Here is a 26,767-nt window from a genome sequence, read left to right on the forward strand (position 1 = left end):
CTCTGACAATCCTGCACTGAGCCTTGCCGGAACAGTAGGTTTAGTCTCTGTGATGCAAACGTAACAGAAGAATATTAAGTGGCAAGCTCTGGATAATTAGCACAAAACACATCACAGAGTTTAGGTTTCTCTTATTTTTTAAGGAAGAAAAATATTCCTTTAACAATTTAAAATCACCCTCACATTTAAAGGAGAAGATGTGGCTTCCAGACTTTTAAACAGTCAGGTCCTAAGGAGATGAGGCTTTAAAAATCCACGTTTTTAGAAAGGTATATTTAAAGTGTTGGACCCCATTTGACAATGACATGAAATTATGACACAGGCAAGTTTCCCAAAGTTAAACTAGACAACAGTATTTTATTCTGTGTGAGATTTTGGGGGGGGGGTGTTTTTGTTTTTGTTTTTTGTTTTTTTAGTGAGTAAGCAAAGGCTGATGGGAGTTTTCTCACCTGAAAACTGAGTAAATGAAAGGAGGAACTTAGAAAGCAAACCCCCGACTCCTCCGACTTCCTCCTGTGCTTTTCAGTTTCTAAGAAGCAATATTCTAGGAATAGACTGGCTATTCCCTAGAATGGTTGCTTAACCCCTAGGTATTCTAAAGCGTTTAGAAGACTTCAGTCAGCCCTCTCCCTCCTTTCTTTTATGAGAATACTGAATGGGAGCCGTGCTTTACTTCTTTGCTGACTAAATAACAGGCTTTTTCTCCCCCCACTTAAGCCCTGGGAGCTGCCCACAAACTAGGGAAACACCATAGCCTATGGTTGTGCCACCGTCTTCCTTCCTGCTAGAATCAGTCATGGAACAGATCAGCAGTCTGTGTCCGTGGTGAGAGGATCTCCCGGCTCAGGAGGAGTTTCAGGGCCTTCCTAAACCATCTATACGAGAAGACATAGATGATGGGGTTACAGGCTGAATTGAAATAAGCAAACCAGATAAAGATGTCAAAGACCAGGGGTGGGGTGACGAAGTTAAGGAGGCTGTCCACCAGCGTGTCCACAGTGAAGGGAAGCCAACACACAAGGTAGATGCCCACAGCAATGCCCAGCGTCTTGGCAGCTTTTCTTTCCCGCTTGACAGCCCCGGACAAACTTTGGCTCAGGGTTCTGATCTGCTGAGCTTGCCTGGTAGCGACCACAAAGATCTTCAGGTACAAGCTGATCATGATGAGACAGGGGATGAAAAACGCAGGGAAGTTTAACCACCCCCAGAACTTATTGAACAGTAGCTGGCAGCTGCCCACACAAGGCATTTCTTCCAGCCACTGGCTGAGTGCTCTCTCTACCACATCTGTGTAGAGAAAGAAGGCAGTGTAGGCTGCTGGTATCCCCCACCCTGCCGCTATGTATCGGAGGGCTATCCTGACTGTGAACTTGGAGGGATAGAGCAGGGGGTCACAGATGGCACAATGACGGTCAATGGAAATAAAACAGAGATGGAAGATGGAGGTAAGGCAGAACAGCGTGTCCAGGTAGGTATGCAGACGGCACAGGAAGTCTCCGAAGAACCAGCAGCTCTCCACAGAGCGGACTGTGCTCAGGGGCAGCACCAGCAGACCCAGCAACATGTCCGCCAGAGCCAGGGAGAGCAGCAGGAAGTTGGTGGGGGTGTGGAGCACTTTAAAGTAGGACACGGCAAACACCACAAACAAATTCCCCAGGACTGTGATCAGCATACCTACTGCGCAGGCCAGGTAGATGAGGACCCGGATGGCCAGCGGGTGGACTGTCCTGGGGCAAGACCCATTCACCTGGTAACAGAACGCCGCAGGCTGCTCTCCAGAGCCGGGGAGGAGGACAGCTCTCATTTATAAGCTCTGTTCTTCCGCTTTCTCTGGGAACTGGTCACCTTTTCTACAATAATAAAGACAATAATAAAAACATTGGTAATAATATTTTTTATTTTTTTTTTAGCAATCACAGAATGAGATTGAAAGAAGGAAAGGGTCATTGAACTGATTGGTCCCTGAGCACTGGATCAATATACCCTGAGCAGAATCATGGAGCCAGCTCTCCCCCCCCCCTTTTTCCTCTAAGCAGGTAGGGGCCCCTTTGTATCCCCCCACCCTGGCACATCAAGTCTCTGTGAGGATAGTGAGCTAGTCTATCCCACCAGGTTCTTTTAAAACTACTGCAGGCAATATCCTTAAAAGAAGAAAAGAAGAACGTAGGCTAAAGGTTTCCTCAAAGGAAAGTGTGTCTTAGAATTCGGTGTAAAAATCATAAAGCGTTCTCTTTCTCGATAAGGCCCTCGCCAAATCCGAAGAGAGATTTAAAGTTCTGAGTCTGACCCAAGTGACAAGTTAACTATTGTGAACAAGTTGACTCTTGAGAGAGAGTAGCCAATCTTCTCCTTCAATAATTAAGTAAACTGGCAAAAAAGTTACTAGGTTAAAATTTTAAAATTTTATCAATTCATCCCCAAAGAAGAAATCTACAAATAAATAAAAACACAAAATTCTCCTTAATGCACGTTTTTGTTTTTCTTTTTGCACTGCACATTTTTAAATGTAACACGCAGGGTAAAACTATCTGAGATGAGAAAATATTTGTCAAACACTAACCTGTAGACTATGAAATGTGTGCTAACATGCTGAACTGAGGATGTAGCTGAATCTGAATGTTTAGAACGCTTTCCTAGTGTGCCCAAAGCCCTGGACCTAATCTCTGGCATTTTATACACTGGCTGTGGAAGCACACACCTGTGATCTCAGCACTTGGGACAAGAAGGTAGGAGAATCCTGAGTCCAGGACCATCCTTGGCGTCTCAGCAAGTTCAAAGCTAGCCTGGGATACATCAGACCTGTCTCAGAAAGAAAGAAGGAAAGAAAGAGAGGGGGAGGGAGGGGAGGAGGGAGGAAGATAAGAAGGAAGGAAGGAGGAAGGAAGGAAGGAAGGAAGGAAGGAGGAAGGAAGGGAGAAAAAGAAAAAGAAAAAAATTAAAGGTAAACTGAGGATTTCCAGACTACTTACTCAGGCAGGAAATAGTCCCCCCATAAAAGCAGTGCCTGTCCCAGATGTACACAGACTCGCAGAGAACTCCTCTCTCAACAAGGGTGACAGGCAAGAGGTCAGGGGAGATTTTATATTCTCAGAAGAACCTGCTTCGCCATGTGAGCTGATACACGCGAACAGTGTAAGAGTGCCAAGGGACCTAGTTCATGCCACTCACAGGTCTCCATTGTCTCTTTTCCTTTTCAATATGGCAATTAATTAGAGATGCAATTTATTATTCACCGAGTTTTTAAGAGTCTACACTCCTGTGTTTGGGGCTAACCACAAGGTTATCCCTTTGTAGATGATTATGAATAATTTACAATATGCTTTATTGAATTTCAGAGGGTTTTGAAAGTTTCACAAAGCCTTTCTACTCCGGGAGTCCCTTTGTCCATTTCTAGTGACCTGAGGAATAGCCCTGATTAATCCTTACCTGAGCAGTGGTGCTGTATGCCTGGAAATCCCTCAATTTGGAAGCTAAGGATCTTCAGCTTGAGGCCAGTCTGAACAGTAGGACACTGTTTAACAAAAATAAGTTTAAAAAGCAAGTTCTTAAGAGAACAGCTCTGAAGGTTGGGATTACAAACAATCTGAAGCTATTCTAGAGAAAAAAGTCAAGAACTCTAAAGGAACCTACTGAGGAGTATTAGAACCAGCCACATAACAAAGTTTTAAGAATTCTTTCCCATTTCTTTTACTGAAAATGGATTTTTTTTTGCCTCCGTAGATCATGATTACAATTTCCCTTCCTCCCAGTTCTCCCTCCCTCGCTCACATCAGGATCCACTCTTTCTGCCTCATATTAGAAAACAAACAGGCTTCTAAAGGATAATGAATGAAATACCATAAGATAAAACAAAAAAAAACATACCAGAATTGGACAAAACAAACAGAAGGGGCCAAAGAGAAGATAGGAAACAGAGATTCCCTCGCTTGCACACTCAAGCCTCCCATAAGAGCACTAAACCGGAAGTCATAATGTACAGATGGAGGACCTGTGCAGGCACTCTGCATGCTGCCCCAGTCTCTGTGAGCTCATCTGTGCTTTGATCAGGTTAACTTAGAGGTCCTTGTCCTCCATCCCCTCTTTCAGCCCCTTCCTCAGGGTTCCATGAACCTTGAGAGGAGGGGTTTGCTGGAGTCATCTCATTTAAGGCTGACAATTCCAGGTGTGTTCATGGACGACAAAAAAGGCCACTTTTAGTGCACCTCAGACGCTAAATCCAGTAAGCGGGCAGATCTGGTAAGCCATAGGATACGAACAGCTTTGAATATCACTTCGAACACTTGAGCCCTGTGATCCTGGAGCTGTGAACAAGAAGTGCTAATCTGCTGGGATTAAAATATTTGGAAAATTAAATGAAATACATTGTACCACTGTCCTAGAGCATAGTAGGTGGTTATTTTCTCTTGCTATTGTGCATACTCCCTACATTTATACTCCATTAGGCATTTGCTTAAGTTCCTTTTTTTTTCTTTTTCTTTTTTTCGGAGCTGGGGACCGAACCCAGGGCTTTGCGCTTGCTAGGCAAGTGCTCTACCACTGAGCTAAATCCCCAACCCCTTAAGTTTCTTTATGCTACTTTTGGAGTACTTTTTTTTAACTCATTCACTTTACATCCCTCTCACTGCCTCCCCCACCCTCCCTCCCCTTCTCCTCTAAGCAGGTGGGGCCTCTGTGTATCCCCCCACCCTGGCACATCAAGTCTCTGTGAGGCTAGGCGCTTTCTCTCCTACTGAGGTCAAACAAGGCAGGCCAGCAAGAGGAACATGTCCCATGTACAGACAACAGCTTTAAAGACGCTCCCTGTTCCAGTTGTTCTAGACCCACATGAAGGCCAAGCTGCACATCTGCTATATATGTGCCAGGAGGCCTAGGTCCAGCCCGTATATGTTCTTTGCTTGGTGGTTCTTAAGAAACTTATGTTTTATCATAGAATGCTGGTAAATATTGTCAGCTTTCTGGTGTCTTTCAAATGTGCCCCACTGCATTTTGCCTAACCTCCTCTGCACTGTACACATTGTTAAATATTTACTCCTTGATTCCAATAGACTGGACTACATGCCCTACTCACAGTTTGTAAAGATTCTCTGTACTTCATTCTATAAGATGTTTGATTGCATTTTCCTGTCTCTTTCCGGGTTCTCATCAAATCTTCATGAACTGAGCTTAAAGTCTTCCCAGTACCTGGTGTGCATCAGCCACAGAGGAAACTTGGATCCACTACAATGGAATATGCTCCAGACAAGCTTACATGGTGAGAACACTGAATGGTGAAGCTTTTACTACACCACACAGGCACCGAGTCAGGACAGAATGCACAACGCAACTTGGAAGTTGTGTTGTTGCTGCCATGGGAGAGCTGTGCTAACTGTAAGGGTCTGCAAGGCCTCACAGGTGGCACATTGGAACTGAAAAGGTGTGATGGTTTGCATATGCTTAGTCCAGGGAGTGACATTATTAGAAGAAGGTATGGCCTTGTTGGAGTAAGTGTGACCTTATTGGAGTAGGTGTGTCAGTGTAGGTGCGAGCTTTAAGACCCTCATCCTAGCTGCCCAGAAGCCAGTATTTTCCTAGTGGCCTCCAGATGAAGATGCAGAATCCTCAGCTTCCCCTCCACCAGGCCCGCCTGGTTGCTGCCATGTTCCTACCTTGATGGTAACGGACTGAATCTCTGAACCTGTAAGCCAGCCCCAATTAAATGTTGTCCTTGCAAGAGTTGCCTTGGTCATGGTGTGTCTTCCCAGGAGTAAAACCTTAACTAAGACAAATGGGTTTCAAAGGCTCGGGGGATGGCAGCAAAAGGATTTGTATTATCACTTTACTTGACTGTGTTCTATGGAACTACTGTTGGTGGCAGACCTTCACCTTGCTGTCATGACCAGTGTCAGCTCCCACATCATTCTGATTTTCTTTTCCCCTCTTTTAAAAATATTTGCCATGCCTCCTTCTGCTGTGAGTTCATTGAAGCCTTTCTTAAGTCCTTTCTAGAACAAAGAATGAGGGCAGATAGTAATCATGAATTCTTGAAAGCAGAAGTAACAATTCAAGGGCTATATCTCAGAGAGTTGACCCTACAAATGTGATCTGTGTATAGACATTCTAGGGATCACCATGAATAGTAGTAATAGCTGGAAATAACCTATGTGATGGATTAAACAAACATTATTAACAATTACACTGAAGCGTAATTCCTGCAACAGTGTATTGTTCTATCACTAAAACTAATTACATAATATGTCCCACCAGTGTAATAATGGCATGAATGTTAAGCAACCAGCTACTTTCTGATTGGATTTGAGGACTGCTCCACAGAAGGGAATGTATACCTGTCACTGTAAACCTGTCCAAAAGCCCATGGCAGAAGAAAATGTAGGCCCTAAGGAAGAACTTACTACTGCTGTTTTGCTAAAAGGTCATGTTGTCCAACTGTATTCTGTCGACTTATAGTCAGACCCCAGGGTTTGTGTTGCTCTGAGCTTGGTCAGTGAAGTTTTTATTTTTTTTAAGTAGCCATTAAAGTTGCACATAGTCAGAACTGTCACAGCACTGAGAATAAATGGCTGACTATTGTTATATGTTTAACTCTAAATGGGACTTCCTATAACATCTGCTCCACTGTGGTTCATAGAATATCATGGGGGTCAGAACACAAGGGTCAGAGAATAGGACAAGTGTTATGAATACTCTCTTCTGGATATGACCATTGTACTTATGACCTCGTAGCAACTAAAGTTGCCTACATCAGACATGTGCAAAACCAAACCTGTCAATGTTCCAGCATAAATGAAAGAAGGACTCATGAGGCCCCACCTCAAGATGATGAGTCAATGGCAGATAATAGCTGCTGGCGTAAAAGTAGTAATTTTCTTTAGTAATAATTCTTTAGTAAATTTAGTAGTTTTCTTTAGATAAGTTGCCTGTGCCCATAGCACACTTATGAATGCAATCCTAGTTAAATTTAGTAGATCGTTTTTTAAAAATATATGAAATAGAAGAGAGACTTGGTGGAAAGGAAAGGTAGGAGAGGGATAAGAGAAGGAAAAGGGTAGTAATTTGGTTGAAATATATTCTATTTTTATACATTAAAGTGTCAAAGAATAAATAAAAACATATTTAAAACTTGATGATACAGTTTTACAATTACTGGCCAATATGTTCATAACATTATTAGTAAAAATGATGGTTAATCTTAATTCTTAATTTAATAGGAATGAGAAACACCTAGGAGACTAATAAAACACATCTGGGAGGTATTTACAGAAGTAATTAGATCATCAGGGGCTCTGACCTAACAATAAATGAGTTAACCTCTTCCTTGGTTTGTACTTGATGGGTTTAGTGGAAGGAAAGATGGGAGGTGATGTTTGGTTGGACAGAATGGATCACTGGAATGCGCTCTTGGCAGCTGGATCTTACGCCACCCCCTCCTTCACACCTCCTGGCTTGCTGTCAGGCTGCAATGATGAGAGCAGCTCTTTTCCATCTCAAACACACACTATGGTGATGTTCTCCAGCACATGGGTACAAGAGCTGATAAAACAACTAATGTTTTGCATTGAAAGACAGATATCTATAAGTCATGTGGATATCCACATCCGTTCATGTTCACCGGAAGTGATGCATCTACACAGGAAGTAACGCGTGTTCACAGGAAGTGACGCAAGCATACAGGAAGTGATACCTGTACACAGAAAGTGGCACATGTACATAGGAAGTGGTGGATCACGGTCTGTCTCTGGTTGCTTCCCCCATTATACTTTATGAATTTGTTTCTCTTCTACTTTTACGTGGGTTCAGAAGATGGAGTACAGTTTGCCAGGCTTGTTCTGCAGGCTCCTTTACTTGAGCAATCTCACCAGCCACTTTTGTAAAGAAACTCTCTCCCATTAAAGGAAGAATCCATAAAGTTTTAAAAGAAAGATAATTAGTAATGGTTAGAAATTATCTCACGTGTCTTAATTGTGCAGCTATTGGTCCCACGAAGCAGAAAGACGTTTGCTGGGATTGTATACGTTAGAAATGAAAGGCTTAGGGCTGGAGAGATGGCTCAGTCATTAAAGGCTAGACTCAAAACCAAAAATATAAGAAACGAAAGGCTTAGAAAGGCAAAGAGAAGGTCTAGGATTACTAGGAGGAACCTTTCTTCATTAGTTCGTCCCTTACAAAATGATGAAAGTCTTGAATGACCATTATTCCATCTTTGCAACAAATCCATCCCCTCTCTTCATGAACAGATCCTGCCGTGTGTCCCAGACCCTTCTCAGATGAACAAGAAAGGAGAGAGACATCACCAAGAAGAACAGGATACATGGAAAAGCATAATAAAATTATGAATTATGCTTTTACATAATAGCAGGTAATGACTATGGGCATAAAAGACAAGCTACATAATAGGAGACTCAAGTCTCATTTCATTACTTTGCTCTCTGAGATGGTGGGGGTTAAGAATAGACTTTATCTTACCAGAACTGACCCTTCAGTAGTCTATATCTCAGAGCAGTGGGGTGGTAATCTAGACAATAATTCTAAGCTGTTTCCATGAGCTGGAACTTCAAATTGTCCCAACTATACATCAATCACTACAGAGATTGCTTCAGAACCCTGTCTCTTGTTTTCCTCCCTCCTCTCTCTATAAGCAAATATGTTCCCCCTCAGAAGATCATTTCAGAGCTCACATGTGGTAAAACACTGAAGCAGTTAGCCTGGGTTCTGTGGGAGAGCTTTCCCAACCACGAAATAGGCCTGAGTAAGAATAATATCATATATTATCATTACATTGAATAACTTGATTTTTACTTCATATGTCCATCTAGAATGGAATCACAGCTAGTTTGTAATAAAGTTACAGGCCTGTTGTCTTAGAACCAAAGAGACTGAGGAAGAAGGGCCAGGTCTCAGCTACACAGATCCTAAATGTTTTAATGGGGTATAGACAAAAACGTGGAAATTTAGTGGTTGAAATTGCTTCGTATTTAAATGCTTTCCACTCACCTAATGGATGTAGTTTCTTAGCAGGTTGCATGTAGGGTTCCCCAAGCCTTGTCTCATTCCCTAGCAGCTCAGCCTGTCCTCATCGGCTGGTTGAACCGACTCTATGCCAACGTGGTCTGCTCTTCCCTTCTCTCGTCCTATTTCCCATGACAAGCCATGCTGTGACAACTTCACCTCTGTGGAAACTGCACCTCTGTCTCATTCTGGACATGATCCTGAGTTAAAGGATCACATCCAAGATGCTCTTGACACTCAAAAGGACTTGAAAGCACGAGAGAAGTTGTGGCCATCATTCTTCATGTACCCATAAGAAGAGAAAGAACTATGCTGAGGAGGAAGAACTGATGGGCTGCAGCATAGCACCACTCGCTCCTGGCAGCTGGCACTGCAATGCACCAGTGGCCCTGGGTTTGACATAAAACTCATGAGCCCGGGCTGCAAAGCACCAGCTATCCACAGGTGGCCACCCACCACTGTCTTTACAGCTCATGTTGCAGCTCCACGTCAGTACCTGGCAGGCTCTACACCATCCTGCTTCCTTGAGGTATCATGGGATAGCCCAGTGGTCTTTCTCTGATGCTCTAGTTACCTTCCCTACCAATAATCCCAATTCTAGTAGAGATGTTGCCTCTCTTATGAACTAGATATGTCTCCTTGAGTTAAAAGTCCACAGTCTCCACTATGTTTAAATGAGGCTAAGTGTTCCCTTGATGTTCTCAAAGCTTATGTCCTGGCCCTTCAGTCCTAGTGAGTGTCTCTTCCTCCCCCTATGGGGCAGCAGCCCCCCTGAAAAGGGATTTTGTCTCACTCGCCTCTGGAACACGAACACTCAGAGCAGCAACAGCAAATAGGCACTGGACAAATGTTTATTAACCCACATGCATTTGGGTCCAGAGCCACGGATCCATGGAAGTCACTGGCTTCCTGGAATAATGGCTGCTTGGTCTAACCTAGAAAGAGAAGAACTGAGGGATGTATGGTGGGATGTTTTGTTCCTGCATGAGTTGTCACAGGAAGAATGGACCAGAATGTCCTGAGGGACAGCTCAGTTAATGTTCATGGGCACTCTTGCAAACTGTAAAATTCCTTAACATAACAAATGATTTAGACTTCAGTAGACTTCCACTAGCTCCTCCATTTTTCCTTTATTTGGCTTCCTTGTAGAAATTGCTGACCTGTGAGAAGGCCACAGGTCCCAAGTCTTTATATTGTCAACGGTTATGTGTCCTTCTGAGGCTCAATAGAACGAGTTTGTGATGAGCGAATGCCCCTCACTTCAGGCACTCACTCAGACTCAGCAGTACAAAGGGCCATGTTAAGCTACCAGAAGAATTGGCCCATGATCAAAGGGAGTCCTGAGGGATCCCTGCAATTAATTATGAGACATCTTGGGCCTTCAAAATCCGACCTGAGATTCAGCCCTAAGCAACTCTCCTGTTTCCTCGGTTCTTTGAAAAGAAAGGACACCATAGCTTTTGTATGCTGACACCAAATTTCAGGGTAAAGAATATCTAAAGGATTAAATGACTTCAACCAAGCCCTTCAAAGTCAAACTGTCACTTCAAATATTTCCCTGTCATACAAGTAATTCACAGAACTTTCTCAGTACCTCTGAAAGGTGCTCAATCAGATGAGCAAATCCTGACCTCTGAAAATTAAGGTACATCACAGAATATGCAGGTCAGGGCTCCCAGATGGGATAGAAATGTCTCCTTAGAGGTCTATTGAACTGAGGATTAAGTAACCAGTGAAAACACTGGGCCAAAGGTAGATTCAGAGATAAAAACAGGCTCCTAAAAGCTCACTTAACACTTGTGAAATCCCAAGTTCACAGTATCTTACAGCAGTCTGTGACATCATTGACCAAGTGACTAGATCGATCAGGAAAATCTACTTAATTAAGAATTCAAAAGAAGAGAACAAGACGATGAGGGACAAAAGTTAATGAAATACACGTATAAGAGATGCAGAAGGGAAAGACGAAAGGACATGGAAAAAGGACATTTAGTCAGGCAAGGACGTCCCCAAAGTATGGGAAGTGAAATAGCTCAATTTTGTAAATGAAGTTCAGTCTTAATTAACACTTGGTGCACACACATCGCACACACACACAGCACGCAATGCAGACATGTGCTCCTGCCCCCCACATACATGTCAGTACATATGTTCACAGAGTATATATGTATTGATGTACATTAAAGATGTGTGTCAGAAAAAGAAAAAAGTTTTCCTAAAACCCTTTCTTCTTTTTTTCATTACTAACCGTTCAGTGTTTTTATGAATCCCTCAGCAATTCCTCTAGAAAAGTGAGTTAAATCTCTCTTTTCCACAGCTGTTTGCTACAGTTTATCAGCTCTTCTTCCCTATTTCTTAGTTCAGGCTTCCGCTGTTCTCCAGCTCTTTCTCAATCCTCTATAAAAACAGTAATGGACTCAACAGAAGTTTGCATGGATTCGCTGTATGCTGTCAGTGATTGTAGAGGACTTCCATGTCTCCTCCTTGGACGTTCCAAGTTCAGTTGAGGATATTTATTAAATCAAAGCCAAAGTAGTTAACACCTAAACTTCATAATTCAGGGCTCACCAGCCTTTGGAGGAAATTAGTTTTGTTCTCTTGTTTGTTCACAGGAGTGCCTTAGGTAGGCACCCAAAAATAAACCCGTCTGTGAGGTTCAGCACTCATGCAGGCATGCACGCATGTATAGACACACAAACACACACACACACACACACACACACACACACACACACACACACACACACCAGCAGCAACAGCAGGAACAACAAAGCTCACTAGATGTAGTGCTTTCTCTGGTGGCCATTGTGTCTGCTGTTTCCAGTCTAACCAGCCCACCCCTCTTTCTTGGAGACAAAGGACATCTGAGATCCTTTCTTTTAAAAAGAATCTAGGCTAATGCGGGGCATTGCCTAAGGATGTGCAGGATGCAAGCTGGAGGTAGAGGAGTCAGAGCGAAAGATCGTCCCTGTGACTATCATCCTCAGGGCCTTTCGAAACCAAGGATAGAACATGCCGTATATGATGGGGTTGAAAGTGGAGTTAAAATAACCGAGCCAGAGGAAGACATTATACAAATCTTCAGGGGTTGTAAAACCAATGAAAGGATCTGTGATTGTCAAGACGAAGAAGGGCAGCCAACACAGCACAAATACTCCCATGACTATGCTCAAAGTCTTGGTGGCCTTGCTTTCCTTTCCGGATGTGGCCTTCATTTTGCTTTCTGAGAGGGCCCGTTTTGTCCTAGGACCTGGACCAATTTTCCGGGCATGTTTCCGGGCAACTGTGAAAATGTGTATATAAATCCCCACCATGATTGCCCCAGGCAGAAAGAAAGCTATAAAGGAAGCCAGCACTCCCCAGAGCTTGTTAAATATCAACACACACAAACCTGTACAGTCAATGGCTGCAACAAAATCCTCAGCACCAATCAAATTTAATTCTGAGAACACCAGGCCAAAGGCAAACAGGATGGGGACAGACCAACTGATGAGTAGAAAGACCCCCACGACGCCGACGGTGATTTGGGTGACATAATGCAGTGGGTCACAGACAGCATAGTGGCGGTCCACTGAGATGAAACAGAGGTGGAAAATGGAGGTGGTACAGAGCATGATGTCACAGCAGCTGTGGACTTTGCAAAAGAGGTCTCCGAAGTACCAGCACGACTCGATAGACCGGACCATACTGAAGGGCATGACCACGCAGCTCAACAGGAAGTCTGTGGTAGCCATGGAGAGAATAAGGAAGTTGGTCGGGGAGTGGAGCTGCTTGAAGTGGGCAATGGAGATGATCACAACCATGTTTCCCAGCATGGTCATCACTATCGCTCCGATCATGACGAGGTACATGGCGCAGACCACAAGCGCAGGCCTCGCCTTCCTCGGGCAAGAGTTGTTTGCAGCGGCGAAGCAAAACTGTGTTTCTGGGGAGTACCAGAGGTCAGGTGAATTCATCGTCTTTGTCTTGTGGGTACTATGAGTCCTTTTCAAAAGAGCTGTGCTCCTTTCTGAGAAAGAAAGAAAAGAACAATACAGTCATTGTCCATCGAATCTTAGGTTCGAGTCTGAACCAAGGTGGGAGTTCCAACTGACCAGGAACTTGTTTTCCCCAAACTTCATGTGCATACGAATCACCTGTGGAACTTTTTAAAGCCTGGATTAGGATTCTGTCGTTTGCGTGTCGTCCTTGCAGAGGACAAGAATGTTAGTCTGAGATCATATCTTGAATAGGGAGGCAACTGGAAAAACCTGGATTGGTATTGTTACCCAGTATCCATAGATGACACTGTTACCCAGCATACACAGAGTGATACTGTTACCCAGCATCCAAGATAGAAGTGTGTACCATCATATTAATTTGTAGCTCTGACTCTATAAACTGATCAAGCATTTCTCGTGTCCAGTTCTATTAACCAATTTCCTGGATTAAAATGCACTCAGGAGTGATTGGGAGCAATGGAATCGCTAATTAGATTAAACGATGATTAGAATCTGAAGCCATACTGCCTCTTTTACAAAACAGTCTTTTCCGTGAGCTGCCACAAATGCTGCTACCTCTGCCACCCCCACTTAAAAGCCTTTCTCCTTGCGATGGGAAAAACACAGTCTGCAGAATTTAGAGTAGAATCGTGGCCAAGATTACAATATTGCACATAAATAATGTCTAAAATGAAGGAAAATGGTTCAAAGGACGACCTCCATTAAGTCTTGTGGGCTTATTCCATTTAGCATCTGCATTTAGGATGCAGAGTTGCGGTTCAGGACCCACAGGGACAGAGATTCCAAGTTTTACATTGCTACCAAATATGATATACAGCTGTGTATTATTTAACCTGTCATTCGAAACATTAATAAGCTGAGAACAATAGGGCTGACTCACCCTGGCTTTGACGTGGGTTTGTTTTTCCAGTGCTGAGCTTGGACACGATTTTCTCACAGCCCAGGGCAAGCATCTGTGAGATTGAGTGGCAGACTGGAGGAACGGACTTTGGCCTGAGAACAGTCTAAAACTCATTGAACCCCTTGGGAAAGTGAATATATGGTACATCCTGAGGCTGATTTACATGAAGACAATATTGAGAGCGCAGAACCTTTGAAAACTGTATTTCTGTCACGAGCTGTAATACCTCAATAATTGTTTCCAGTATCTGTAGATTATTTGAAATCTTAACACAATAGCATATTTTTCTGGCTTTGGATATAGAAATCTAATGCTTAAGGTTAATATTTTTCATTTTTGATTGTGTCAGCTAGCATGGCAATTAAAGTGAAGGTGAGAACCTAAGCTGTACAGAAGACAAATTCGAGAAAGACAAACACTTACAAGGCTCCATCCCATTACAGATATTCAGGGTGGTTAGGTATCATTTTGGCCCCTTGGCTATGAGACTAAAGATACTGAAATACCCAATGACCTCATTTAATAAATTAAACGTCTAACTAACTTTAAAGATAAGCAACAATCACCATAAAATTACTCAGGCATTTTCTGCTACTGATTATTTGCAAAATCTCATTCCCCAAACAAAACCATGCAGTCTGAGATATGCTGCTATATGGCTAATCAAGTTTTAAGTTTCAATTTTGTCAAGCTAATAATTCGGAAAATTGCGCTTACCCTGAGTTTGTAAAGTATATTTTGGGAGAGAAAATGGGAACCCAAGTAAAGGCTGTAAGCAAGCGGTGCAAGGACTCTAACAGTGAGCTACATCCTGCCTTGCTTTTCTTAAAACGTGGAAGGAAACACTTCTAGCAATTACCAGTATCTGCTCTCATTCTTGCCTCATAGTTAGATGTGTAGGAAAATAGTTAAAGGTTAGATTAAGACAGAAGATGGAGTAAAATACAGCTACATTTACTTGGGAGATAAACAGTAAAACATTAGCTGAAGAAAGGGGATACATAAAACAAATTATATTAAGATGATCACCCAGAAGAATAGCTAAGGTCATGACAAATGTGCTTAAATCCCTTTCCTGAGCTCCTGGCCAACAGCTGCACACACAACTCTGACTGCTTCTTTGTACTTCTTTGTTCTAAGGAAACGGTCAGGGAAAGGAACAGAGATGAATTTTTGCGTGCAATTTTGAAGCTTGGCATGCTAAAAATCCCCCCTTTTGGAGGGAGACTTGCCTTCAAATTCTAAAAAAAAAAATCTCTTCAGTGATTCTTCTAGAACAGTAAAATGTGAAATTCTTTGTGGTGTCTTTCTTTTATAATAGCAAGTTGTCTTGCTTTTTTTTCCCTTAACCCCTAACCTTTTCCCCCAAACTCAAGCAGCAGAGGGTTAAGCTAAGCACTGTATTTCCACCACCACTCAATAAGCATGGGGAACTCTTGCTTATTTCTTTTAGGAGACGGGAAGAAAGATTTGCTAATCATTCTGGGGAAAGAGAATTGGAACTACTTGGTTCAAAGTGAGCTCCCTGCAGGAAAAGTTTACCAACCAATGGAACAGACACAAGGACTGTGGAATACAGATTCTGAACATCCAAGCTGTACAAGGTGTGCATGACTGTAATCCCACCACCCTAGAGGCAGAGGCAGGAGGACTACAAACTGGAAGCCAGCCCAGGTGACATAGCAAGACCCTGGGTCTATTGTTCCAAACCAGAAATAAACGGGAAAGAAGTCAAGGTGCTAACATTTCCCACATATTAAATACCTAAAGTATATCAATGTATATTCTCTCAAATAGGGAGATGGTATTTGACAACCCAATGATATTAATATGTGGGGGAAAACTAGAAGACATCATATCAGCTTTACCATACATACATTTTATTTTAACGATTAGGTCATAAACACCCCACTTTGAAGACTGTCTGCAAAAAAAAAAAAATACTCATTACTTCTTACCTCAGAACATCTCACCCATCCTTAGGTAGGGCAACAGGTGGGATAGCATATCAGCTGGGGTCTTCCTTTCCTGCCTCTCTAATATACGGTGATCTTTTTGAAGTAGTCCAGGTTTGCTTATGCAGACCAGTATTCTAAGTGTGGCTCACCTCAATAGAGCAAAAACAAAAACAACTCCACTCAAAGCCAATCTGAATTTATTTTCCCTCTCATGATGCAATCTCCTTTATTTTACCAGGATTTGGTTTCCTGGTAGGTAATTTAGAGAACCGTTATTGAACCAAGAGTAACTAGTATGTCAGTCTCTTACCAGGCAAGTGGGCACTTGAGTCCCCCTGTCCTCTTGTGTCGTCCCTGTCCTCCACTCCAGCTTGTTCCTCCCTCTGGGGTAAGCACATAGGGCGTAGGTCCGCGCTCATGAGGGAAGGCCCTGGCAGGCTGCCCTGTCCTTCGTATTTAAGCACAAAATGTGCCTCTTGAGGCTGCATTTCCTGCATCCTGCAATTTGCAGGAGCCCCTTTCACCACCTCCACTGTGCCACCAGTTAAGATCATGGAAAGCCACCAGAGACTAGGCTCCAGAGAGCAGACTACCTTTGTGGTCCTATGGCTGTGACCTCAGAGACATTGCATGAGGTCAAAGGTGAGAAAGTGTGAAGTAGGGAAAAAAGGAGCAGAGGAAGACGGGATGGGAGAGAGAAGAAGAAAATGTAACTCACCAGCTATGAACCTTACCTCTTACCAGACGCTAGATTATTGGTCCTTTTAAAGAATTGTTTTCAATACTTTACTATTTTATTTTTATTTTAAATGAGTTATGTTGAGTAACTTTGTTATTTAATTTTATTTTATTCTTAACTTTGTGTCTAGGGGGGATCAGGGGAAAGACAGGTACACACACATGAATGCAGGTGCCCTCAGAGGACACAGACATGGAGGCCCCCTGGAGCCCGAGTTATAGGTAATAGTAAACATGCTGATGTGGGTGATGGGAAATGAACTCGGGTCCTCTGTTTGAACAATACACTGCTAATCCAGGGCCATGCCGTCTCTCCAGCCTCTGGCTTTTTGAAACAGGGTGTGGCTGTGCAGTCGTGGCTGACCTGGAAGTTGCTAGGTAGAGCAGACAGGCATTTAGCTTAGCAAGAACAGAAAAGAGATCAAAGTTAATTCTTTACTAAGGAATTTACTCTGTAAACGTGCTGTAGCTGGGTGTTTTAAATACACCTACGATTCTAACCTTCAGGAAAGAGGGACAAGAGGATTGCAACATGTTTCAGCCTGAACAATATAACAAAACATATCTTTTGAAAGAAAAAATAAAACCAAAAAAATCCAAAACAAAATACAGAAGAAGAAAGAAGAAGGAGGAGGAGGAGGAAGAGGAGGAAGAAAAGAAATGGGACAAGCCCATCATATTGCAATGACTTTATGGTCACTGGAGATGGTACCCCCATTAGAGTTTGATACAGATCATTCCTGTCATTCACTAAAGCCAAAAAAAATTAAAACTCAGCCTACACATTTCTACAAAAACAAAATCAAATTGCTCACATCTAAAACAACTTGTTGAAAAACTAACTTGATTGCCTCCTCTGAAGAATCCATTCATTCATGAAACACTTTCATAAATAAAGGTAGAATAGCTGGAGATGTTGAGATTTGATTTCATGCTCACTTGGAACAACAAGACTCACTCTTCTAAACTTTCCAGATTGAGAACATATAAATGTATACTGTGTATTTGGTCATTTTAATGTTGCATGTTGGTGAGAGAGGTGTGTGAGTGTGTATGTGGGTGTGTGTAAGTGTAGGCTGGTGCTGCTGCTTCCTGTGTGCAGGTCAGAGGACAAGCCGAGGTGTCCACCTTCACCTTCCCACTCATTTAAGACAGGTCTTTGAGTTGGCTGACCCATGAACTCTTGGCGATCCTCCTGTCTCTGTCTCCCATTTCCCACAAGACTGCTGAGCTACCCCACGTGACTTTTACTTGGGTTCTGGGATCCAAGACAGATGCCCAGGTTTCTGTTGCAAGTACACAGATCCATTCCCCAGCCTCACTTTTATTAATATTGACACTTTAAGTAGTGTGCAGTTGTGGAAACATAAAGTTAATATTTTAATAGACGGTAAGCATATGAAGTGTTTTAAAATCTATCAGAGGATATAAAAGGCAAAACCAGAGTAAAACAAACAGGGTCCATCTCCCTCCTGAGGCTGCAAAACCATGACACAGGTGTGATTACAGAATCTAGAACCATGACGCACACCCCACAGTTTCTCCCAGTTTGGGAGCTTGGAAGTCACCCTCTATGAAGGCCAGTTCTTATTATCCAATAGCTGTTATATTGTTTATTTTGTATAAACTATGTTACCAAAACTGCTAGTTGCTGGTTACATTCTAACAATGGTTTAAGTCCTCAGAGTCTCCCTCTCTCTCTCCCTCTCTCCCTCTCTCCCTCTCTTACTCTCTCTCTTCCTCTCTCCCTACCCTATCCTTCCCTCCTCCCCTCCCTCCCTCATCCCTCTTATCTCATTTATTAATGGCTTAAATGTTTCCATGTTAATGAAACAAATGTTCTGCTGGGGAACTTTTCAGGGCAAAACCACTTTTGGGGTCCCAGTATTTCTAAAAGTAGAAATAAACCACCAACCAAAGAGCATGTATGAGCTGGACTGAGACCCCAAGTACACACGTAGCAGATATGCACCTTCATGTAGGTCCCCCAACAATGGTAGCAAAGGCTAGCCCTAAAGCTGCTGCCTGTCTATGGAATTCATTTCCCTAGCTGGGCTGCTTTGTCTGACCTCAGTGGAAGACGTGCCTAGCCCTGCAGAGAGACTTGATGTGATGTACCTGGTGTAGGTGTTGGGGGTGTCCCCAGGTCCAGTGATCAAGATGTAAAATGAATAAATAAGTTCATTAATGAATGAAAAAAGATCTAAAAAGAAAGTTAGTTTGCAAAGGAAAGTGATTAAAGGGCAAATGATTCAGATACCAAACACTACAAAATCTAGACACTCTGCTTGTAAACACAATGCCAAGAGTAGAAGGATGCTCTGCCTGATGTTGTGAACAGGTACACAGTGAATCTGCCTGATGTTGTGAACAGGTACACAGTGAAACACAGGGACACTGGCCACTGAGGCAGCTCACTGAAGAAGCCTGACAATCTGAGCTCAATTCCAGGAAGGAGAGACAACTACTACATCCTCTGACTTGATCTGTGTGCCATGACTGCACAGGCCACATACACGCACCTGCACAAATAAGTAAATACATAATGTTAAAAGTAAAAAGCAGGCTTGCTGAAAAGATTTCCCTAAATCACCATGTGTGTAATGTATACGTGAAACAATTAAATTTCCTAGTTAGATTTATAGCTCATTTCCAAAATGTCTTATGTCCATATAAATACTCTAAAAGTAAAAAAATAAACACCGCCATCCTAAACATTTTTGACAAGACATATTCAATATATGCCTGTTTTGATATTTCTTTTAAAAATACCTTTTTTCATTTGCAGGTCTGTAATCAATAAACTGTTCTCAGCTGTTGATCTTCCCTCCAAAATTAAGGAACATAAGTGAATGGCAAAGTATAAATAAAAATTAAAGAGGGAGAAATAATAAATTAAGAGATGTGGAATAAAATTAAAACAGGTAAAGTATAATTTCAAAAACAACCCAAAAAATTCATACCTCATAACACCAGGCGTCTAGAAACCAATTACCGAAATATTTACCAAGAATTTTCTCATAATTTACAAACATATAAGTTACATACAAATTTTCAATGGATCAAATCAATCTCATTACACAGAAAGACCAGCAATGCAGTATCATCAGAAAAATCAGAGTAAAATAATTTTCAAAGCAAACTTCCAAAGCACTGGCAGACGGATTCCTTAAAGATACATGCAAGCAGGCAAAAGATCAGAGACGATAAACAGTAAAAGAGAATATAACACTTTAAAAACTAGGATATTATACTGTCTTAAAACACAGATTTGTTTATTGATATGTAATAAATCTCCAAGACATAACACACTGTGGAACAATGAAGATGAAGAATAATATAAATAGTATTTAGCTATTGTGTATGTGTGGGAGCAATATTTACATTCCTGATGGCTTACAGCATCATGTTTATTATGTGTCTGTAAGATGTGTGTACCCCTGAGGAGGATGTTTGAAGAATCAGCACACAAGGATGACAGGCAGATGTCCTTTTCCATGTACAGACTCCACTCATCTTTGAATTTTTGATGTTTATGTACTAGATTACAAAGGAAAAAATCATCAGACATTATGAGGAAAGTTCCCATTTTAACATTTTTATTAATTTAAACCAGACTCAGTTTAATTTAAAATTTTATAGCCATGAGCTCTACCTAAAGAATCCTTTTACTCAAGTTTGTGAAGACCTCAGATTAGTGCAGAGAGGGCTAAGCACAAGAAAAAGCATATATCTTGAGGCCCTGAAACTTGTACAGTATTGTAATTATTAAGAATCTTAAAACAGTTCATTTGGAAGTCATCAGTTCAAAAGGCATTAAGCTGAAGAAGGGATTTATAATATAGTACTCTGCCTATTACAGGATCAAAAACAATGTAAACATTTTAATCTCAAAAAGACAAGCACAATGTTAATGCAGCAACTAGGCTATGATTATGCTTAAAAGTGGTTTTCGAAAATCACAAATATACAAATCAAAGTTCTATTTATAAGCTAAAGCTATAAATAAATAAATATTTAAAATAAGACTCCGTTTCCTAATATTGTTTTATAAATGAAGTCTTCACTTTAAACACCAATCTTCCCTTGAAGAATCTTTATTTGCACAACAGGAAAATTGAAGAATTCAGTCTGTAAACTGATCTTCAAAATGAAGAAAGTTATGGCAAGTAGAAAAGGAGGGTGAGGGGTTCACAAATGGGGCAGACTTTTAGGGAAGCAAGTGATCGTTTCAGGGGATGAGAACATGGGGAAAGGCCATGTCTGTGCAAGAGCACAGAACTGGCCACCTGTAAGAAGAATTTCAAAACTTTTCCTTGGAACAACAGGAAACAGATTTCACCATCACCGTGCAGTCTGAGACATGTTTAACAAAGGGATTATTTACAAAGCCAAAAGTGGAAATTGGTTTAGGGGACACAGCAAGAGACAGCTGGCTACCCAAGACCAGTGGCAGTTTGGCACTCCTGCTAGACCAGACCAGCAGTGAGAGGGCACAGCTACAGAATTTCCACAGGTGGCTGTGTGGACAGCAGAAGGCCTTTTCTGAAAATCACTGGGGCAGATTGGCAGAAAGATACCTGTGTGGAAAGCAGGACTCGTTTCATCCTTCCTCTACCTGCTGATTCTTTTCCGCTACTTCCTGCTGGTAAAATACTGCAGACACCCTGGACAACGAGGGTCCTTTAACACAGCAGTTCTTAACCTGTGGGTCACTACCCCTTTGGGGACCCTTTTACAGGAGTCACATATCAGATATCCTGTGTTTAAGATATCTACATTACAATTCGCAACAGTAGCAAAATCGAAGTTCTGAAGTTGCAACAAAATTAATTTGTTTGTATTAATTTATGTATTAATTATGTATTATTTATTAATTAATTTGTGTATGTGTTAAAGGGTTGCAGCACAAGAAAGGTTGAGAACCACTGCTTTAACACAGTCTGTGTGGGAGAGAAGGTCAGAGAGGACAAAAGCGCCTAGCATAGGCAGTAAGGCATTCGAGAGAATCAGGTCAAATAAAGCTGTGACAAACCGTAAGGATCTTCTCTTGAGTTCTTAAGACACAATTAGAGAGGATCCAAAACCGTTAGCACTTTAAATTCTTTATTCTGAAGTCAACCTTTAGCTCATGGATATGCATTTATTCCACGTTCCACTTCCTATTTCTCACAGCTTGTTGTTGCTGTTGTTGCTGTTGTTGTCATCCACCAGTCTGCATGCTGGATGCAGAGTTAATTAATCAATGGATATATTGATCAACTGGTTAAAGCTTTTGGAAGGAATTCTTGGCAGCCTACAGAACTGCAGTTGATGAACTGTCATAGAAAGATGACATTTGCAGTGACCTGGTGTTTTGTTACTTTTCTATTGACGTGAGGGGACACATAACCAAGGCAACCTATAGGAGAAATGGTTTACTGGGGGCGTATAGCTTCAGAGGGCGAGCCCATGATCACCATAACTGGTGCATGGCAGTAGGCAGGTAGGCGTGGCACTGAACCAAGTAGCCAAGAGCTTACATCTTGATGCACAAGTTCTAGGCAGAGAGAAAGCCCAAACTGGGAATGGCTGGGCTACGGAAACCTCAAAACCCACCCCAGCCACACCCCTTCTCCTCCAGTAAGGCCACACCTCTTAGCCCTTCCAAAACACTTCTACCGACTGGGGAGCACATAGTCAAAGAAATGCCAACAGGAGCCATTCTTATTTGAAGCACCACACCTGGGTTTGTAAGGGTCAAAATAGTGTCACTTTCTGTATTCGAGTCTTATTTATACTCCGGGGTTTTAGTTTGGTTCCTTAATGTGCTTCAGGAAAAAGGTTTGCAGTGTCTGAATTGGAGCGAAATATTTTTCCTGACACTATATGCTCAAGAGCTTTGCGAAACCATGGGTAAAAAAAGCCATGGATGAGGGGGTTGCAAGTAGAGTTGAAGTACCCGAGCCATACCAGAAGATCGAGAACTATGATTGGGGTAGAGTAGTCTAAATATGGATCAATCAAGACAGCCAGAAAACAAGGTAGCCAGCACGCCAGAAACACCCCCATGACGATACCGAGAGTCTTGGCTGCTTTCCTGTCCTTTTTCTTAGACAGGTTTCTCCCTGCTCCTTTTGTGTTCTCAGGCATATTGCCGAGGGCTCGAGCATGTCGTCTGGAAACAATAAAAATTTTACCATAAATACCAACCATGATGGAGCCAGGAGTAAAAAAGCAGGTCGTGAACAGTATGGTCCCCCAAAATTTGTTAAACGTAAGCGCACAGAAATTGAAGCAAGCAATGAGAATCTCGTAGCTCTGCATACCAGAAACATTGGCCTCTGACAGAACTAAACCGAAAGAAAAGAGAGCTGGGGCCGCCCAGCAAAAAAACAGCAGTCTCTTGATCATGGACGCCGTCATGGTGGTGGTGTAGTGCAAAGGGGCACACACTGCGTAAAACCGGTCAATAGCGATGGAGCACAGATGGAAAATGGAAGTCAGGCTTAGCATCATGTCGAAGCTTGCGTGGAATTTGCAAAAGCTGTCTCCGAAATACCAGCAGCTCTCCACTGATCTCACCATGCTGTAAGGCATGATGACAAATCCCAGCAGGAAGTCGGTGGTTGCCATGGAGAGGATCAGGAAGTTGGTGGGAGAGTGTAGCTGTTTGAAATGCGATATGGAAATGATTATCACCAAGTTTCCGAAGATGGTGATAACCATGGCTCCGGTCATAAGCAGGTACATGATCAAGCGCACACGGAAAGAGCGATTGGTGGGAGGGCAGGATTTATTTCCGAATTTTGGACAGCTGGATAAGTCTTCAGGAATGTATATTAGATCCATGGTTCAAGTTCCCTTCCAGGAAGAAGTCGGAGTTTCTTTTTTTCTTCAAAGGATCCCAGTGAACTTCACCTGCCTGGAGTACATTAGTGTTCAAAGTCTTAAGTTCACACTAAACACCGTTAATTTAAAAATTCAAAATTAAGGACTGGTGAAAGAGCTCAGTGGTTAAAAACACCCGCTGATCTTCCAAAGGTCCTGAGTTCAATTCCAAGCAACCACAAGATGGCTCACAGCCATCTCTAAAGCGATCTGATGGCATGCAGACAGAGTATCCATACATTAAGAATAGAATAGAATTTTAAAAATTCAAAATTACACCTACTGTACTTAAATTCTGCATTTGAAAAATGGAAGACTTGAATAGTTCATTCTTTCCTGTGTTGATGTCTTTCTACTCCTCTTTCCCTCCCTCCTTTCCTCACCACGTATTCCTCTGCTATTTGCTTTATTTTTGTGATGAACTGGAAGATTTTCAGTAGTCTTTCTTTTCTTGCCCCCCCCTTTTTTTTTGGTGGACATTTATCATAAGCAGCCTCATTCCAAGAGCTTATTGAACTTAAGCTTACATTCACCGTCAAAATACTGAATGTGTAAAATCTTAAGTCAGACTACAAAGCCCTTCCCTATGTGTTTGTTCGATAATTTGAACCCTTCATATGCAAAATCTCTACAGATAATTTAGGCACCAGAAATAGCATACTGTTAAAGGAAAATGTTCATAAGCAATCATTTTAGTTTATCATTGGGATATTTTATCTCCCTAGTTTTGGTTTGGCCTCGACACACACATTTGCCAAAAGTCGGACATGTAGTGCACTCTGTTGTTGTGCAGTTAAAACCTATTGACATTTTGCTGGACACATTCATTTCAGTGGGAGGCATAGGGGCTCCACACTGAACATTAGCTTCATAGTCTAACTTTCTTAGCCTTAAAAATCAAAGTAATATAAGGTATGCTGGAACTAAAAACTGCATCCAAAATTCTACCACAGAATGCAAATATATGTGCATGTTTCTGAGTAATACAGACATTCCATTCTCTTACCCTAACTATGTCCAATTTTAGGGTCTAGAACTAGCTATGGTTCTCTGTCTCATTTCACCAGTCAGGAGATAATGTGATTTCTATACAGTTAATTAAAGAATCATCTTAGAGCATAAAGTGGTGGCTCACCCAACACTTAGGAGACCGAGGCCGGAAGATTGCCAGAGTCTCAGACCTGCCTGGGCCACACGGTGAACTCCAACAAGTAAGACAAGCACACACGCAAATAAATACGCATCTTTAAGCATGAATTCTCAAATTTAAATTCTGTTTTTCAAGACTCAAAGCCATTCTTTGTGCGGTATTAAAACCACATGAGTAATTTCATAAAATAGAATTTATCGTAAAGTACACATGACATGGGATGCTCTAGGAAAAATAAAATGCATTTACTAGGATTTGTGGCTATATATTTTCTGTTATCTTCTGTAATTGTCAACATTTAAGACTGCAGCAGGAAAGACTACTTTGGAGACCATTGCTGGCCACAGGGAGACCATATCCAAGTGTCACACTGAAAACTAAGGTGGGAAAAATGCAAATCTTTTGCCTATAAATTTACTTTGTAAGTACATGTGGCCATTTACACTCATAGCATCAAAACTTACAAGCAGCTACAACTGCCAGTTCTTACATGGTTCCTGTACGTTGACAGGGGGCAGGGATGTAATTTTTGAACGCCACCTTCTGAAAAGCAGGTGAGAGCAGGCTAAGTGTTGTTAGATGGTTGATGCTTACACAGGACAGCGGGAACAATTTGAGCAGGACAGAAAGGAGAGCGAGACTAATCGTGAGCCTTTCTTATAATTTACATTAAATGTTGTTTTATTTGAAAATTAGTAGAGCAGAAAGTATCTACTAAAACTAAGCACGGGACAATGCGTTAGAGACGGATCAGGGAACGCAGAATCTATTGAAATGCATCCTTCATAAGGACTATGTTTGCCTTTGAAGTAGATGAGGGGCAGAGTCTGGGAAACACACCTTGACTGGCAGATTAATATATGGCCCTGCTGGTATATCAAATATATTTTCAAAATCTATCTCTATGGAAACTCTGATGTAGGCTCCCCTCCCTTCAGTCCCTATCCTGTATCTTTAATAGTGGTCTCCATGCTGTCCTAAAAATGTCTACTTCATGCCTGAGCTGCTCCTGTTCTGTCCAACAACCAGGCCATTCCTCTCTGATGTTTCGGACTCAGCACAAACAATATTATCTTCCAGAAGCCTATTCATTTATATATTCCTTTATTTATTTTCAAGGCAGAGTTTCTTGTGAAACCCTGACTCCTAAAACTATCAGTATAGACCAGGCTGGTCTCAGTTTCTTGTGAAACCCTGACTCCTAAAACTATCAGTATAGACCAGGCTGGTCTCAGACTCAGAGGTCCTCCTACCTTTGCCTCCCAAGTGTGGAATTAAAGGCTTGGGTTGGAAGCTTGTTTTAAAAATGCTCACAGCTGAAAGAAATCTTACAAAATAATTGATATAATCAAAGAAATTAGAGACTGCTTCAAGTATTCTTTTCCATCTAGTACTGTGCTTTGTCCTAATGTAAACTTCTTGAGAAGTGAGATAGTATTCCATTTATTTCCCAAACTTGTTGACATAATGCAAAGTCATCTTTAGGGCAGGAATCATTTGTTAAGTAGTAAGAAGTTAAGCCCCAGCATATCACCTAAACAATTAGTAAAGCATTCTGTCTCCTGGCATTCTTTAATCTCTCTCGGAAATTTTTAAGATAACGGAAACAAAAAAAATGCTGTTTAGAAAGTAGCAAACCCTTTCCTCCTGCCTCTTCCTCACTCTTGCCTCACTCTGTGACCAAGTCTGTCCCGGATGCCACAGCAACTCTTCTTCTTCAGTCTTGCAAGTTCTGGGATTACAGACACAGTATATCACACCCGCTGTGCCAAACATGTGATTGCTTTATCGCATGGTCCAGCTTTTCCATATATCTAAAATACCTCAGATCTTGAAGTGGCCACAGCAACTACACACTGGGACAGCATTAAACTCCTGCTCGCCTGGCCCCTGTTCCAGTGAAGCTCCTTCATGCCTTTCTGTCTGCAATATATTGCTTTTGCCTGGTCAGCACAAGAATTTATGGCCTCGGCCCATCCTATTGGAGTTAATTTATAGGCCAGCTCTGTTCTCATTTCCTGGAAGTGGGCTTGCAATGAAACCTCAGATGTTTTCATGGAATGAGCAGGAACTCGTATCGCAGAGACCGTAAGTTTCTGGTTGGGGACATTCTGTGCCCTTGGAATGAGGAAGCAGTTTGACAAGG

The 26,767-nt window shown here is 41.9% G+C and overlaps 3 protein-coding genes and 1 long non-coding RNA gene across 5 annotated transcripts; 1 reads left to right on the forward strand and 3 right to left on the reverse strand.

The window, feature by feature from the left end:
• Positions 1-790: 790 nt before the first annotated feature.
• On the reverse strand, positions 791-1,804 carry Taar5 (trace amine-associated receptor 5). Its single transcript, NM_001009650.1, has one exon. It carries the CDS (start codon positions 1,802-1,804, stop codon positions 791-793), a length of 1,014 nt encoding a protein of 337 aa, NP_001009650.1.
• Positions 1,805-7,657: 5,853 nt separating this feature from the next.
• Positions 7,658-19,522, forward strand: LOC134484972 (uncharacterized). 2 transcript variants are annotated; one of them, XR_010062816.1, is made up of 4 exons: positions 7,658-7,724; positions 8,232-8,353; positions 15,359-15,509; positions 19,390-19,522. It is a non-coding gene; the product is annotated as an uncharacterized LOC134484972 (long non-coding RNA). The 2 variants fall into 2 exon arrangements; XR_010062815.1 differs by lacking the exon at positions 19,390-19,522 and having other exon boundaries at positions 15,359-15,640.
• On the reverse strand, positions 11,916-12,959 carry Taar4 (trace amine-associated receptor 4). Its single transcript, NM_175583.1, has one exon. The coding sequence runs from the start codon at positions 12,957-12,959 to the stop codon at positions 11,916-11,918; it is 1,044 nt and encodes a 347-aa protein (NP_783173.1).
• A 2,881-nt stretch (positions 19,523-22,403) lies between the features above and the next one.
• Taar3 (trace amine-associated receptor 3) lies at positions 22,404-23,432 on the reverse strand. The gene has a single exon (NM_001009532.1). It carries the CDS (start codon positions 23,430-23,432, stop codon positions 22,404-22,406), a length of 1,029 nt encoding a protein of 342 aa, NP_001009532.1.
• Between the last annotated feature and the right edge of the window lie 3,335 nt (positions 23,433-26,767).

The sequence above is a fragment of the Rattus norvegicus genome, chromosome 1, assembly GCF_036323735.1.
Source record: "Rattus norvegicus strain BN/NHsdMcwi chromosome 1, GRCr8, whole genome shotgun sequence".
NCBI lineage: Eukaryota > Metazoa > Chordata > Mammalia > Rodentia > Muridae > Rattus > Rattus norvegicus.